Genomic DNA, 15,572 nt, shown 5'->3' on the forward strand with positions numbered 1-15,572 from the left:
GAGTGTAATCTCCCTGTATGAGACAAATGCAAAGCAAGAGATTAGTCCATCAGTAGTATATAACTGCTTAAGTTTCTAGCTCCTCTTTCTGGAAGCAGAATAATGCTTTCCCCATCAAGTTCCTCCAAAACCTTTCTGGTCCAAATGTTTCAGAGGTGGTAAAGGACATGCCCATATTTTCTGCCAAAATACTCTCCTCAGAGATATCAATGCTGACAGCACAAGCTGAAAATTAAAACAGTGCAAGGGGAATGAAATGTTTTGCTGCATGAAAAATCCCTTCAAATCTGTGTAACTTCTCATTTTTCTTATGAGCAAGCACAACATGGCCTGTCCTGTTTAGTAACTGGAAAAAGAAGTACTAAGTTCTCTGGCACTTCTCTTCCATGTATCTTTTTGTTCAGTGTTATTGATATGAATTTTTATAACAGAGCCCATTGGGGGAAGTGTGTGTATAGATGACTCAATCTATGATGAATTCCTATATAATAAAAGAAGTCGTCTAATTTCCAATTGTGTAGTTGAAATTATGAATTCAGGCTTTAGGGAGAACTTATGTCATTACAGTGCAGAAAACATCTGAACCTTAAAGAAGCCATGGCTGTCTTGGTCAAAATGGCTCTCTCCAGACACTTGGGGAAGCTCTGGTCAGGGGAGGTGACAAGGCTTATTTAACAGATTTGGAAGAAGAGGTGAACTAGATTTTATTCACTGTATATTACTGGCACTGCAGTAATTATTTCTGGGGTTTTTTTTCTGGAGCATGGAGGGGAACAAAATGTGGGGTAGGAGAGGTTGGCAGCACTGTCCTCCTGGCTTTGAACCACAGAATGGTCTTGCCCTGTTTAGAGCCCTTCTGGTTGTGGAGCAGGAGGAGGCATGGCTAGAATGAGTCAGGTTTCTTGGCATTTGCCTTTTACAATGGGATTTCTAAAGCAGTATCTGGCCTGTATCCTCACAGAGAGGTTCAAGTTAGGAGTGAAATCTAAATTTAGAGAGAGGCCCAATGGCAGCATGCTCTTGAGAATAGAGCCTGCTTGTAATTCCTGTGTGGACTGTGCAAACATCCCTCACGCTTCTTGAATGAGGTTGTCCTTTGCAATGAGCAGAAGACGATGGCTGTTTGGAATAATTCCTTTTTGTCAGCGCAGGGGGATGATGTTATTTTCCTGATTGATTAATTAACTAAAGTGGCTTCCTATTCCCTTTCTCACAAGTGCATTAACTCTCTAAAAGCTTATAGTTTAATTCATAATAAGGGACTTCATAATAACTAATTTCCATTGCTTATTTCTTTTTTCTCCTTCAGAATAATTTTTTGCTTGTGGTGAAAAATTGTTATTAAAAGAGTCCTGAAGTTCCTGGCTCTAGAAACTAGTTGAAAATTCAGTTAATTTGCCCAGAACTGGAGTTTTACTGGTCTGCATGCATGTTTCTAGGGCTTCTTCTTGGTTTAAAGACCTATTCTTCAGTTTGTCTTGAGGCTTTACTACGTAAGTATGTTAGTAAAGCTGCTCCTGGAGCAGGAGGCTGATTGATGTGAGCTCAGGCACTCCTGTGTGAGACATCAAAAGACACGCTCAACATGGCATCTCTAGGTATAGCCTTTAGGCTGGCTAGGGTGGGATAACAGCCTGCGTAAAGGGGGTCCAGCTCCCTGTGTGAAAGCCTTGGGAAAATGAAGGTTGTGGTTGGTGCTATCACCAAGGGACGATTGAGACATATGAGATTGGTAGTGCTTACAGAAGCTTGATCCTCCCTGAAGCCAGCTATCCTCGTTATCACCTCTGCAGGTCTCAGCAAGCCCGGTTCTTTGGGACTCACGTCTTTGTTCTGTATCCCTGTTCTGATCCTGTCTTCTCTTCCTGCCTGGAGCAATCCAGTGCTGAGCAGACCCCAGACCCCACCTTTGAGCCTCTGACATATGTTTTATGTCTGCTGCTGAAGAACTGAGAGCTCATGCTGTGCCTCTTTGAGTAAATCTAAGGAGTATTTGACTGACCACCTGAACTCTATGCTTTTGCAGTGATGGCTGTGATCCTTTCTTTGCCACATTCTCAACAAGATGCCTTGATAATCAAAGACCTTGCCTTCTTCCCTTCAATCCAATCTCTTCATTCTATGTCTCTAAAAACTCCTTTGTTACGTACTGACCAAATAGATCTTCATGCTGTGCCTGGTTAAGAGACTGGTGCATTCAGCATTTGAGATCTTTATTTGCAGTGTGATTCAGCTGAACTTCTAGGAGACTTAGCTGTGTGTGGAGAAGGCTGCCAGTAAAAAGCATCTGTAATGGATGACCAGGAAATTCAGAGCAGTACCTAGAGTACTGCCTGTTTTCTCGCCTTCCTAAGAAATTATTTTCTTATTTTAAGGCTCCATAAATCCAGAGAAAGTGTTCTTGGCCTAATAACTTGTACCTTCAGTTGCCACCTAGAAGACCTCGGTCTCTGCCTGACACCATGTATGTGCTGTGGAACACAGTCAATTGCAATAGCTATCTAAATTGCCTTTATAGCCAGAGAGGATGCCTGAGAGGATTTGGAGCCTCTCCAAATTGTTCCGTTCACTAAGGACTAAGCAAAATTGCAGCCTTGGTCTCTTGGGAGTCCTCTGGAACTGCTTCTTTTCTTGCTATTTTAAGAGTAAGAGAGGGAGAGCCTACTAAAGAACTCTATGGCCATCTGACTTAATGCTGGTACAGGAGATCAGCTATCCTGAAAAAAACCTTTTGTCTCTGGATAGTAGTGCCTCTGTAACTCTTTATAAGCAAGGCCACTTAATTTCATATTGAAAAGGATTATTCATATAAAACACTCTCAGATCCAGCGTGCCAGCTGGGGAAGCCTGGAATGTGCTGGTTTAATTGCTGGTAGTCCTCTGACCATACCTCATCTGGAAAGCCCTTCTGCTTGGGAACACAGCTGTAACCAACTTACCTGAGGGATTTCTTTGATTCCCAGTGTGACTGGTCCCTCATAGTAGAAGTGTTCTGGAAAGCAACAGTGGTGATGGATGGTTAGACATGCAGCACATGAAGGAAAGAGGCAGCTGATCATAGATGCTTTTTTTGTAATGGCATTTCAAAGCCTCTGGTGACAAGTGTTATGGAGCTGCAAAATGCTCCATAGGCAGTCTTGCAACAGCCCTCTTGAGGGAAATATCAGAAGGTATACGGCCTTATGGGAAAGCAAGGCAGAGCTTGGTCTCAAGGAGCATCTGCAACCCATCTAAATGGAAAAGGGGGGGCATGTCTTTGCACAGCCAGGTGGGCGTTCCTATGTTGTCATGCATCCTGCAAATGGAAGGGGATGAGGGGGACTGCCAGGCTCAAGTCCTTTAGCAGGAACTATTAAACACCTGCAGCTGCAGTAGTTGAACTGTAATGTTTTGGTAACTTTTAGAAAAACCAATCTGAGCTGAATGTTTGTGTAGGTGTGGACTTCTGACTACTTGCTGAACATGACTTTAAAGTAAAAAGAACATGTCTGTCTCTCTGCTGAGGGAGCGTTCATCAAGAAGTTACATGAGGTATTAAAGTCATCACAAGTTGTGTTAGTGACTGGAACAGAGCCTGGGAGTTCCACCTTCCAATCCCCATCTCCCTAATCGTGCGAGGCATGCCTGCTCTTGGCTGTTGAAGAAAGGGCAACTTTGGCATTAATGGAGAGAATTAGCAAGCTGTTCTGCAGTTCCTCCTACTTTTTCATAGCTTATTGGGCCAAACTGTGCAGACTTGACTGAAAATAAAACTTGTAGATGTTTCAGTATTTCAGAATTCCTTGCACAACTTGCCCCACACAAGTAATGAAAAAGTCTAAGAACTGTTTAAGGATTCTCTTTTGTAGGTGTCATGAAATATTCTTTACTTTGACAGTGACAGAGGAGTAAGTGTTTCATCATGTTTATATGAGTATGTGCTGGCATTTTGATGCTTGTCACTTCTAGAGAGCTGTTTTAGTCTATTCTCACTGTTGGTTTAAACTGCTTCTTGTGAAAGGTTGGATAAAAGCATCTTTAGGTTGTACAGTCCATCTCTCCATGCATGGACTTGGAAAACAGTCCACAAAAGTTCTTCCCACACATGATATTAAATGTAGTCTTGTAACAAAATTATATGAAAGAATCATGACAATAAGATAAACTAGAAAAAGGAGAAACCTGAGATATCACCAATGCTCTACACCTTTGCATTAATGAGAAGTTTGTTTAATGTAAAGCCCTGGTGATCCTGGGAGGTGGAGAAGATGCAAAACAACTCAGTGTTGCCCTAAAAAACCAGAATAAGTACGTCTTGGCTTGTCAATTTCAAACTGATCAACTGTGCTACAGAAATTCTACTGTACTGATTACCCTCTGCATCCCTGGCTAATTCATGTGGACACCAAGAAGTCTTGTTGTTTTCACAGAGCAGTCACCATCGCCACTTGCTTCTGTGCACGAAGCAAGAGCTCAGGAGTCTGACACATCTCCACTGCAGGGAGCAGTGACTCAAAAGTTTTAAAAATACAGTACAGCCCACCTCTCAGTTCACAGCTTTAATAGTCTAAATGGGAATTAAAGGCACTGCAGGCTGCATAACTTAGGTGATGTGTGACTCCCCTGGGACTTGAGCTCTGCATGTCGATATGAGCTAAGGCATATTGGGTCCCCCTCAGGGTGGTGTGGACAATGCAGTGGTGGAGCTCATGCTTTGTGTGTCCTTTTGTTCAGTAGAGAGCCTCGTAGGACTACCTTGTCTTTAGTCAACTCACAGCCTAGCAGATCTTGGATGACAGCAGAGGAGAGTAGAGAGGAAACTGGGCTGTGAACAATCACCCTGCCCCAAAGTCCTTCTGCACAGGGACATGGAAGCTTTTCTTGGTTCATGTGGCTTGTTAGGATCTCATCTAGCCTCTCAGAAAGCCATTCAGAATCGAAAAACATAGATGCAGCATTCAGGCTCTGCAAAGCCTGTATTTTAAAATGAAGTAGGTGTCATCAGGCCATAAATTTGCTTCTGAAATGATGGCAATGCTAATCTCTCATCTAGTGTAGGTAGAAGCTATTTTTCCCCACAAACTTCACTGTGATAAAGTAACTAGATGAATGCAGTCTCAGGGCTCTGCCTCAGCCCACTCTGAGAAGTTTTCCTTGATTGCTCTGATGTGTTGTAGCTATGCTTTTGCTCAGTTATCAAAGAAATCACTGTCATGGGCTGTATTATTTTCCAAGGAGCCTTCAACAGCAGAGCAGCAGGTGCTGCATGTCCAGTTTGAGGTCCACATTTACTGCGTTATGCTTCAACTTTACCCTTATTTAGCTCTTTCTAACCATGGGTCTTGAAGTGGTCCACAACTGAGTCATATGGAGCTACTGGAGAGATTCCAGTGGAAGGCCACTGATATGATTAAGGAACTAGAACATCTCTCCAATGAGGAGAGGCTGAAGGAGCTGGGACTGTTCAGCCTAGAGAACAAAAACATTAGGGGACAGTACATCAATATGTACAAATATCTGAAGTGGAATTGTAAAGAGGATGGAGCCGGGCTCTTTCCACTGGTGCCTAGTGGCAGGGCAAGGAGGCAGTGGGCACAAACTAAAACACAGGTTTCTCCTGAACATCAGGAAAGACTTTTTTTACTGTGAGGGTGACTGAGCACTGGCAGAGGTTGCCCAGAGAGGTTGTAGAGCATCCATCCTTGGATATATCTGAATACCGTGGTCCTGGGCAACTGGCTGTCGGATGGCCCTGCTTGAAGTAGATGGAACTGGATTAAGTGATCTTCAAGTGTCCTTTCCAACCTCAACAATTCTGTGGTTCTGTAACCAGTCCTTTGGAAAACTCCTGCGACCTTCCTTGCTTCAATGGGGAGGGGGAAACTATGCTGCTTTGGAAGTATTTCCTTATAGGAAAGCATGGGCAGCTTTCATTTTCAGCTAGTTGAGACCTGTCAGGAAATACTATGGATTCATCAATCTGCTGAATTTTATAATTCATATTCACTTTGGACCATGGAAACCTTCTCAGTGGATCAGGCTTTTCAAAGACCATTCATTTTTCCAGTTGCATGAGGATTTCTGCTATAATTCCAGAAGTGTAAACATCCTCCAAGGCTTGAAGGACTGCAGTTTATTACAGCATCCTTCATACACATTTTTTCTCCATATATTCATACATTTTTACATTCCTCCATTGAAAGAGGATGAACACATCTGCTGCAGTAAGTGTAGCTGTCACAAACACTGAGCCTATCTCATTGAAAGAGTTCTATGGTCTTCCTAGAGAAAAGCCCAAATGTGGTTGCAAAAAATGCTCACACATTTGGAAGAGCATAAACCATGAGTGCATTTTTCCAATTAAATATTCCCCTTTTTCTTTTTTGGTCTGCTGGTAGTTTATGGTACTTGTCAAGCATGCTGTCATCAGTGATGTGCTTTCAGCCCTTTTTCTTATAGATTTACCTGGAGGTGATTTCTATAGAGCAGCCTAGGAAATATTTCTTATGTACCACTGAATCAAGGTGATACTACTGTATTTTTTGTAGCAGCTTTTCTCTGTTGTTTTTACCAAAAGTAACTTAGTCCTTTTCATTGCTAGTGAGAGGGCCTTTAGTAGCTTCCAGTCTGAAGCAGAGTTTTCAAATGTGTAAGTAAGAACTTCCTGAGGATTACTTCAAATTACTAGTTATCATTTATCATGAAGATGCCTCTCCTTCCTGACTAAACACCTATAATGAAATTCTCACTCCTCTTTCTCAAATCTTCCTTTCACTGAAAATCTTTATGAGTTCTCACACTCTTGTACTATATAAAGGCCCTGTACATCTGCACCCACCTCTTCCTTTTTCTATGTTTTAAATATTTTTAGAACTTCAATGCTCTGTGTTGGAGTTCTTCTAGGACACGATCTTGCACCCATGCAACTGACACAGCTTCTGTGGGTGCTGTGGATGTAGGAATGATGTGAATAACTGCCAGCTATAGATGTATAGTTGAGTGGGAAAAACATATATAAATATATAGCCAGGTGAGAAACATTTGCTCTTTTTACTGGTGAGGGAAAGGTCAGATGAAGGGGCTAAGCAAGATGGCATTGTGTGTCAGCCCAAAGACCTAGCTTTGTGGTATAGCTGCTTTCTCAGAAACAGCTACCTATATTCTCAATGTGATAGCCAGTTTTTTAATTCATGTTATGTTCTCTACTTTTATTCACAAATACTGTTTTAGAAACTCACTGTAGCACCTACTGAAAGGGACAATAATGTAAAGAATGGAGGTTTGAAGAAAGGTGGGGGTTTTTCTATGGTTTGGGAGGGTGCACAAGGAATTGTGCAAGTGCTCTGATGGTGGCTCTGTCAGTTGAGCCTGAAAGAAAACTTGCAGAGGATGTGGCTGTCTTTTTGTCAGGTAGCTTTGTTTAAGCCTGCAAGTTGTGGTTGGCACATTGCTTAACATTACCCTGGTAGGTCTTCTACTCTGATTTTAGTGATTGCATTGGGAAATCTGTTAAATCTTATGTAACTGTTTTCTTTGGAGGAAATGGGGAATAACCAGCACTTTCTACTGAAAAAGAGGAAGGCCTGAGTTCATGTTATGCCACAAAGAATTTAGCAATCTTGTTGTTATTGTTCCTAAACAGACAATGGCCAATTTCCTTGCAAACTTTGAGCTAACAACTTCACAACAGACATATAACTAAAAGAAAGATCTTGGAATCCTATTTATGAGTCTGAGTGAGCAGTGCCAGATATGACCTTTGCTTAACAAAAATAGTAAATACTATGTGATTATGATGAACATGAAACCTCCAGCTATATTAAGTCTTTCCAGCACAGAGAGTATTTCCAGTCATGAAAAAACTGTAGCATTATAGAAGAGCAAATATAAATAAAGAAAAAAAGAAAAATTTTCTCAAACAACTAAGACTTTGCCACATCTGGCTCTTATAAGTCTCTTTTTCTTGTCATTTCTGCTGTGCTTTTCCTCACCAGTGAGTGGATCAACAAGATCTGTAGAAGGATGATGTTTTGTCTAATTTTGGGAGAGGGAGGAGCAGGCAATTTTTGGCCTCCTTGTGAAAGGCAAGCAAATTCTGTGTGAAAGTATATTTAAACTCAGGTCAGGTCTGGCCAGATGTTGGAAACGTTGCCCATACAGCAGGGAAGAAGAGGGTCTCCATGAAAAGCTTCAGTTGAAAGGGCTCTCTGCTCTCCTGTGTCTTAGTAGCCTGCATACTTGGCCATTCACATGTTGTCCTTCCTGCATAGGCATTAGGTCAGATTTACAGCTGTGCTAATGTGGTAAATTTTGCCTGAACTGCCTTAAATTAGTCTTCAGCTCAATTCTGCATCCTAAAACATGGGTTAGATTCAACTGTCAACTAATTAAGAAATACCACATTTTCAGTCTGAACCTGTCTGAGAAAGTTCACTTCTTCCCCACTGTGACTTAATTACTACATAAAACCAGCTGCTGAACGAGAGAGTGTGTATTAAAAAGTGCACGGCAGAGGTCTTTGCACTAAAGTAGAGATGCTTCTAAATGAAGATATATAGTATTATTTAAACAACCAACTATGTGTTTATATCATAATGTACTTCAATTAGCGGAAACAATCACCTGTCATCTTAAGATTAAGAGACTTGGAAACCCCAGGAGGTTTTGGCTTTGTAGCTTAATGTGTGAGTAGCAGTTTGTGCTCAGCTCAGGATTGACTCTACTTCTCCTTAATGTATTCACTAAAGGATGTTATTTAGTACTTCATCAGAATAAGATAGTTTTTCAGTAGGTCTGTGGGTGGGTTTTTTCCTCTTGTAATTCAATACACAATTGAAGAAACTTCTGAATTTAATTTTTTTCTGTATCTGGCTTACAGGATTTACATAATTGGTTGCTCATGCAGCATTTCTCTATTATTCTTTGTGATAGTTTTGTGCAGTGTGAAATGTCTTAGTGATTTTCCAGGGGCTGTCTTAGCAGTAGTGCTGTGCATGGTCTTTAAACTCATAGCCCTTGCGCATGAATTATGGCAGTGTTATCAGCTTGAAGATGCAAGTGAATGGAACAAAAGCAGAGCTTCTGTAACTAGCTGGTGCTGTAACAACTCAAACTTCTCTGTGGCTCTACAGTTTTTTTTATAAAATCAGCCTGAAGAGATGATCATGATGTAAGAGGGATTTAAAAATTACTGGATATATGGCCACTGCAGTCCAGAAGCATGACCATAGCTCTCCCAGACACGGCACAGCTTACTCGGCACTGCCTGGCCTGGGTTGTGGCAGAAGGGGCCTTGAGGTGCCCAGGCTCACCTGGGCCCAAAGATGCCTGCTTTCTGGGGGCAGCTAATAGTGCTCTAAACCAGCTAGAGCAAGTCTTCACCAGCTGGCAGTGTGACTGGCATGAGCTGAATTCATCTGACTGCTGCACAGGCACAAGTTGAACAGAAACAAGATGCAAACCATAGATGGTAGCACATACTATCTTGTTCCAAATATCCTTATTCAAGCATATTTCCTCATAGTGATTAAAGAATTGCCTTTAAGGACAGGAAGTGTGACTTGCTTAATAGTGAAGAATATGTTCAGAACGTGTTTGTTTGCTCAGCCATTTGTTTTACAGAACTAGCCTTTATTTTTCTCATACTTCTTGCTCACATGACAACCACGTGCCTCTAAATAGGGCTTATGAACCTCTCTGCTGTTGGATGAGGGTCACATAACCACAGTTATTTTTAATGGACTTGAAATCCCATGTGCGTGCAATGTTCTGTGATTAAAAGTAAAGAAAACAAACAGGTTGGGGGGCAAAGCAGGCCCTTAAATTAAAATGTCTCTGTCCTACTGTGTTCCTGTCACCCATTAACATGCTGGTGAAGTAAACAGAACATTACGATGTATTGGTGCAGTCAGCAGCACAGCGGGTGCATCCTGCTTGGAGTATTCAGTAGCCATCAAACACTCTGAGTGCAACCTAAATTACCTCCTTTCTTCATTCCACAGAAAATAAGCTTAGGATGACCCGGCCCACAAAGTGTCTCTGAGTAGGTTAAGATGGTCTTTCTGTTCATGATCATGTCCAGCTTGACATAGAGTTCCTTGATGCTGTGGCCTACACACAAAGCAGAAAAGAGAGCTCAAACAGGTTTATTGCTTTATTTTAAAAAAGATTCTATTTTTTCCTCCCAGCTGTTTGAGCCATTAGATGTTTTGTCTTCATTGAGGACTCCTGATACATAGAAATTTGTTCTTCAGGAACAGGTCTTTAGGCTCTTCAAGGTATATGACAGGGGACATAATAGCAGTTATCTTGATTGCTAAATAAACTATGCCCATGACCATTTTCTGACTCTGAGGTCAAATGATACAGCAAATCTCATGTCCTTACATCTAAACTTTTCTTGTGCTCTTAGAAGAGGGATCATATCCAATGGGGCCCTGGGAGCAACCAGTAACTGCTGCTTGGGAAAACAGTAGCTGGTCTGAGCCAGACATGTGCCAGGGACCAGCACAGCAGCTTGGCAGTGGTAGGAGGTTGCCTGCTTGTGCCTGGCTTGCTAACACAGGCAGAGCCAGAGAGGCTACTGGATTTAGATGGAGGTCCTGTACTCTGATTCATGGGAAAAGTATTTGCAAATGGCTGTAATGTGATTTTTGCAGGCTTGTTTACCTTTGCAGCCACCTGAAAACTGATGCTCCCTGGACAAATTGACAGCATATATCACAGGAAGGAAGACCTTTTGCATGTAAGGAAGCATTCCCAGGTGTTTAAAGACAGTTGTCACACAAACTTATTTTCAGCACCAAGAATGTACAGCAGCACTTTCATATTTATGCTCTGGTAGTAGAGGATCTAGGTGAGCTTGGGGACAACAGGTTTGCAAGAGGTGTCTTTCCTGTGAACGAATCATAAAGCAAGCTATGGCTAATAACTTGCTAATTGTGCACCCAGTTTTTATCTTTTATTGCTGATCAGTCAAGTGCTGAAAGGTATAATTTCAGCTAGTGCAGGTGGCAAACTGATTGCCTGACTATTGCCTCAGGCCAGCACTTTCCCAGCACACTTCTCAGTATGCCCAGGAGGGACAGAGGGGTGTCCCCACGTTGCTCTGTGGGAGTCCATTCGGTCCCCTACCTGCAAGGGTCACAGCCTTGGCACTTGTGTCAGCACAAGCAGTGCTCACCAAAGAGTGTGGGTGCTGGAGCTGTCTCATTCAACGAGACTCTCCGCAGGAGACTTAGCTATGAAGATGATAAGCTCTAGAGCAGCCCCCCCTTGGCTCTCCATGTGTACAAATGAAGAGCAGAATGGGGGCTGAGGGCTGATATGACCTGTTTAGGGTGACACACGAAGTCTGAGGCCGAGCTGATAACAGAACTGACACTTTAGTAACCCTGCACAGCTCCTAAAATTTGTAAGAAATGAAGCCCATTCATATTTTACAGGAGATTGTCACCCTTGCTTACTTAATACCAGCACTCACACGTGAATTAACTGTGTACGGCATGAGAAAATAGCAATTCGCTTACTTAGGACTGCTGCAGCTCTGATGTTAAAGGTGTGGGTTGTGATATCAGAACAATGGTCAATGCTGATAGCGAAATCTTGCTGGGGATCTGTTTCAAGACACAAAACAGTGAGTTACAAGTTGTATCTTCAATGAGATACTGACTGTACAGGAAAAAACAATAAAATACAGAAGTGTTATAAAAAACAAATTAAACATTCCTTAAAAGTTCTCCAAGAAGTGCTCAAAGCTCCCATACCCTGTGTTCAATAGCTACTTCTATCCTTCCTGCCCCCTCGGTCTGAAGCACACTCAGATGATAACCTCTGTGAGGCTAGAATCTACTCTGTAGGAAAATGAAGCAAGTTCAAAGAAATGAACCAAGCTCTGCGCAGTGGTGGGTAGTCAATACTTATTCAATGGTGAAGTCTCAGAACAATAGCTCTTCCCAGACTCTGCACATTGCCATACCTTCCTCAGCACTGATGAGCAATTGGTCATGAAGATGTTTTTTAATTAACTTGTATCACAAGATGGCTTGGTGAAGCTGATTGGGAGAGTGAATTCTGGAGTGGGATGGAAAGTCCAAAACTGAAAATTAAATTGTGTTAAATGAGGTACTGCAGTACTTTTTGCTGAGTCCATCATCCTGTGATATTTCTAAGCCAGAAAATATTCTACATTTCTCCTTTTCTGGGAGACTTCAGCAGAGCTGTGGGACTAAAGGGAGCCCTTTGACTTACAATTGCCATTAATGTGATTCTTTCCAGTTTCTACAGTATCTTTTTCTCTGCAAAAACTCTAAAACTCTTGTAAAAACATAATTGTTTTCCTACCACTTCCACCTTCTTTGTTGCTAGACTCCATGAGACTTGATGCTGTGCCTGAAGGCTTGCTGACGTGTCACTTTCTGGTGACAGGCAGCAGCAACCACTGACAGCTCAGCTGCCACAACCAATAGAATGTGCAAGCGTTTTCCAAAGCTGTGGCAGGAGGGGAAAGATTTGGCCAGTTTGGAAAAATACCTTGAGCCTCGAACCTTGCTCTAGGCATAGTTTTGTCCCTCATTATGGCTTTCCACAGCCAGCTTGTACATCCAACATCGTTCTCTGTGGAAAAAATAGAAGCAACTGTGGCATGAGCAGAAGCAGCCATAGGCTTCTTGGTTTACACAGATCTGGTAGTGACAAATGTAGGCTTGGGAACGGAGTTCTGTTTCTAAGTTATTGTTGCCTGAGCTAATCTTCTCACTGAGTTGAAAATAACAGGTTGGGAGAATTTTCCTTTGATGCTGTGGTGAAACTTGAGTCACGAGCGTCCTCTGTGAGGCTGAGCCAGCATCCCTATAGTCTCACTCTGTTTTTGCAGCAGTGCCCCACAGCTGTAGCAGCTGGCAAACAGCAGCCTGTGTGACCAAAACCTGATTGCTTAGAGGGGATCACAGAAGGAATGAAAGTGTTGAGAGGACCTGGAGGGCTTTAACTAAGCCAGGCTTTGTGAACCCACAGATTATCAGCGTGGTCTAAAGGAGTCCCTGAGCCCTAAATTCTGGTAAATGAAAATAACTGTTCAAAGGAGGGAGATAAAAGACACTAGTATTTCCCACAGCTCTGTGTCCCTGTGCTGGATTTTTTCCTCCACGCCACTAAAGCAGTCTCTACAGTTGCATAATCTGCTTGGGACAAAAAGTTAGTACCTGGAGTTGTTTATCAAGTGTCACCAGAGTCAGAAGGTTGTCTTTCCTCTTTTTTCTTATTCCTGTCAGTTCCAACTTTGTTTTTGCAGCTTCAGAAGCTGTTGGAATCAGTTAGGAGAGCAGTTTCCTGCTACAGCTGGAAAGCATGTCAAACTTCTCTTTTCTCTAGGACTGTTACTCCTGCTTCCCCTCTGGTTTCTACCATCTCTCAGGGCTTGGTTTCCGCTTGCCTCTGGACTTCTGCAAGAGCCCCTCTTGCTTTGGTTTTGTGTGTGGTGCGATGATAAGGTTCAGGAAGCAGCTGCTCAGATTCAGAGCAGTTTGGGCATTGATGCCTACAAATAGGGCTAGTTGTCAAATTACTAAAATTGTTAGTTCTGCAATTTCCAGAGGCAGTTATGGTCAAACATGGCACTGGAACATATATGACGCTGTTCTCTTTTCAAAGAGACTAGGCTGTACTTTAATGAACAAATTAAATCATGGTGTTAGGGCTAGAAATTGAACTTTTAGTTTAAAATTTCTCATCAGTAACTGAGTGGAAAGGGTATGTTCATGAAACCAAGCTTTCTGGAAAGCTTGGGCTTCTTATTTTAGTTTGGATGTCTGTTTATTTCTATGGGTTGAGCTCCTTTGACAGATGACACATTTCATAGTGCATCGTAGAATGGATGTCTTTTACTGTACTGCTAGTGATGCAGCATAGGATCCTCACATATCCAGGAGGTGTTGTCTGGTCCTCAGAGGAGAGTGTGGAAGCACTCACATGAGAAACTCCAGCAAAATTTGTGAATTGGAGCACTTGGATTTTGTGTTGTTACTCTGTTGCTGAGAAAAGTAAAAATTTCCACTGCCAAAAGGACCCCCAATTAATTTTCTGACCATCCCTGCGGAAATTCCTGCTCAGACTTTGCAATCCAACTTTGCAATCTTAGATACTGTGGCATATATAAAAAACTGAAATCAATTGAGAGGATGGCTGTGTTGCTACAGCTATGGTGCCAGGGAGTCTGGATTCCCAAACATGTAGGGAGAAAGGTTGCTACTATAACGAAATTAGTGAAAATAGTGGGGTTTGGCCACTTGACAAGTGAAGAAGTCTGTAAATTCACCTGGGCTTTATATGCACTAAAGGATTGTGCCATACCCTTCTTTCCTTAAATCGTGAGGAGTCCCTCCTGTAGCAATGGCAACTCAAAGCACTTGCCATTTTTGTTTTTCATCTCAGATATACAACTGTGAGTCACTGTGTGTCTCCTATGGAGGCTTAATACTTATTCTTCCTTGTTTGCCTCAATCTGAAGTGAGCTGGTTAGACTGAAAAAAATACATGTTATGTCTTTCACATGTGCAGAGCAATAACATTTACTGTTAGATCTCTAAAATACGTGGGGCTGCCCTTCAGCCTTCCACTTCCCTGCAACATTTCATGGTGCACAGTACTGTATGTTCCCAGACTTCCCTCCACCTACTCCCTTCAATCTGCTCCATCTTCCATAATTAAAGCTAGAAACTCTTTAACTGGTTGCAGGATTTTGCTTTTCCAGTTCAGCTTTGATATATCACCAACACTCATAATGTTGTTGGAAATTTTGCAAACACATTGAGGTTTATCAGTACAAATCTGCTTACTGAGGGGGAAAAGGGCATTTTTTGTGTATCTAATGAGAAGGACTTGGGCTGCAACACACTTACAGCTAGCATGAAAGGTGTCTGGAAGCAGGATTTTGACTCAAGTTTCTCTCTAGGCAGCTCTAAATCTTTCAGGCAACTGCTCTGGGAAAGGGGAAAGTCTTTGGCTTTTGTAAACAATCAGTGCATTCCAAGATCTTTCAGACATGTTATTTGAACTGTGGCTGATGCTGAGCTCCCAACTGTATCTAGCACTGAAGACTGGCTTCTGTAGTACAATCCTGCTTTGTGAGAGGTGAATTTGGGATGTACCTGGCCTCTTGCCACTGATCACCCCTTACATGGTTTAGTGTCAGATGAGCCCATGCATCCCACTGCCCATTTCACCCTTTCCCAAGTACCTTGGTGGAGATTTGTTGCTATATTGACCTCGGATGTGTTTTTCCATGTGCACTGGTGCCACAGTGCAAGATTTCAGCCTGACTTACTATTTCAAGGTGCTCACACTGATGGGTTTGGCTGGGTTTTTATTAGAAGACTGAGCAGGTGTGTGTAGTACAGCCTAGAAGCTCAGATGAGTTCCCGAACTTTTCTTTCTAGAGTTTTTTTCCCTGCTTTTGTTCTTGGCAGAAGGTTAATAGGTAAATTAGCTCAGACATATTTACAGCAGTGTAGCCTCAGTGACGAGGACAACAGATGGGAACTCCCTTTTGTGCCCTGGTTACTGCAGCTGTGGGGCCAGTGGCTCCTGCCCCTGCT

General features: G+C 42.4%; 2 protein-coding genes across 2 annotated transcripts in view; one reads left to right on the forward strand and one right to left on the reverse strand.

Moving 5' to 3' along the window:
- F13A1 (coagulation factor XIII A chain) overlaps positions 1-15,572 on the forward strand; it is a 191,889-nt gene that overhangs the window by 13,883 nt on the left and 162,434 nt on the right. The gene's annotated exons all lie outside the window — the stretch shown is intronic.
- The window catches only part of LY86 (lymphocyte antigen 86), a gene marked incomplete at its 3' end in the record, with an annotated part of 25,528 nt that continues 9,960 nt past the window's right edge, over positions 5-15,572 (reverse strand). The window contains exons 2-5 of the mRNA XM_017746909.1: positions 11,508-11,594; positions 9,961-10,089; positions 2,940-2,992; positions 5-13 (exon numbers count right to left, since the gene is read on the reverse strand). Of these exons, the coding sequence (XP_017602398.1) occupies positions 5-13; positions 2,940-2,992; positions 9,961-10,089; positions 11,508-11,594 (278 nt within the window). The remainder of the gene's footprint in view (positions 14-2,939; positions 2,993-9,960; positions 10,090-11,507; positions 11,595-15,572) is intronic.

The sequence above is a fragment of the Corvus brachyrhynchos genome, unplaced genomic scaffold, assembly GCF_000691975.1.
Source record: "Corvus brachyrhynchos isolate BGI_N302 unplaced genomic scaffold, ASM69197v1 scaffold100, whole genome shotgun sequence".
NCBI classification, from domain to species: domain Eukaryota; kingdom Metazoa; phylum Chordata; class Aves; order Passeriformes; family Corvidae; genus Corvus; species Corvus brachyrhynchos.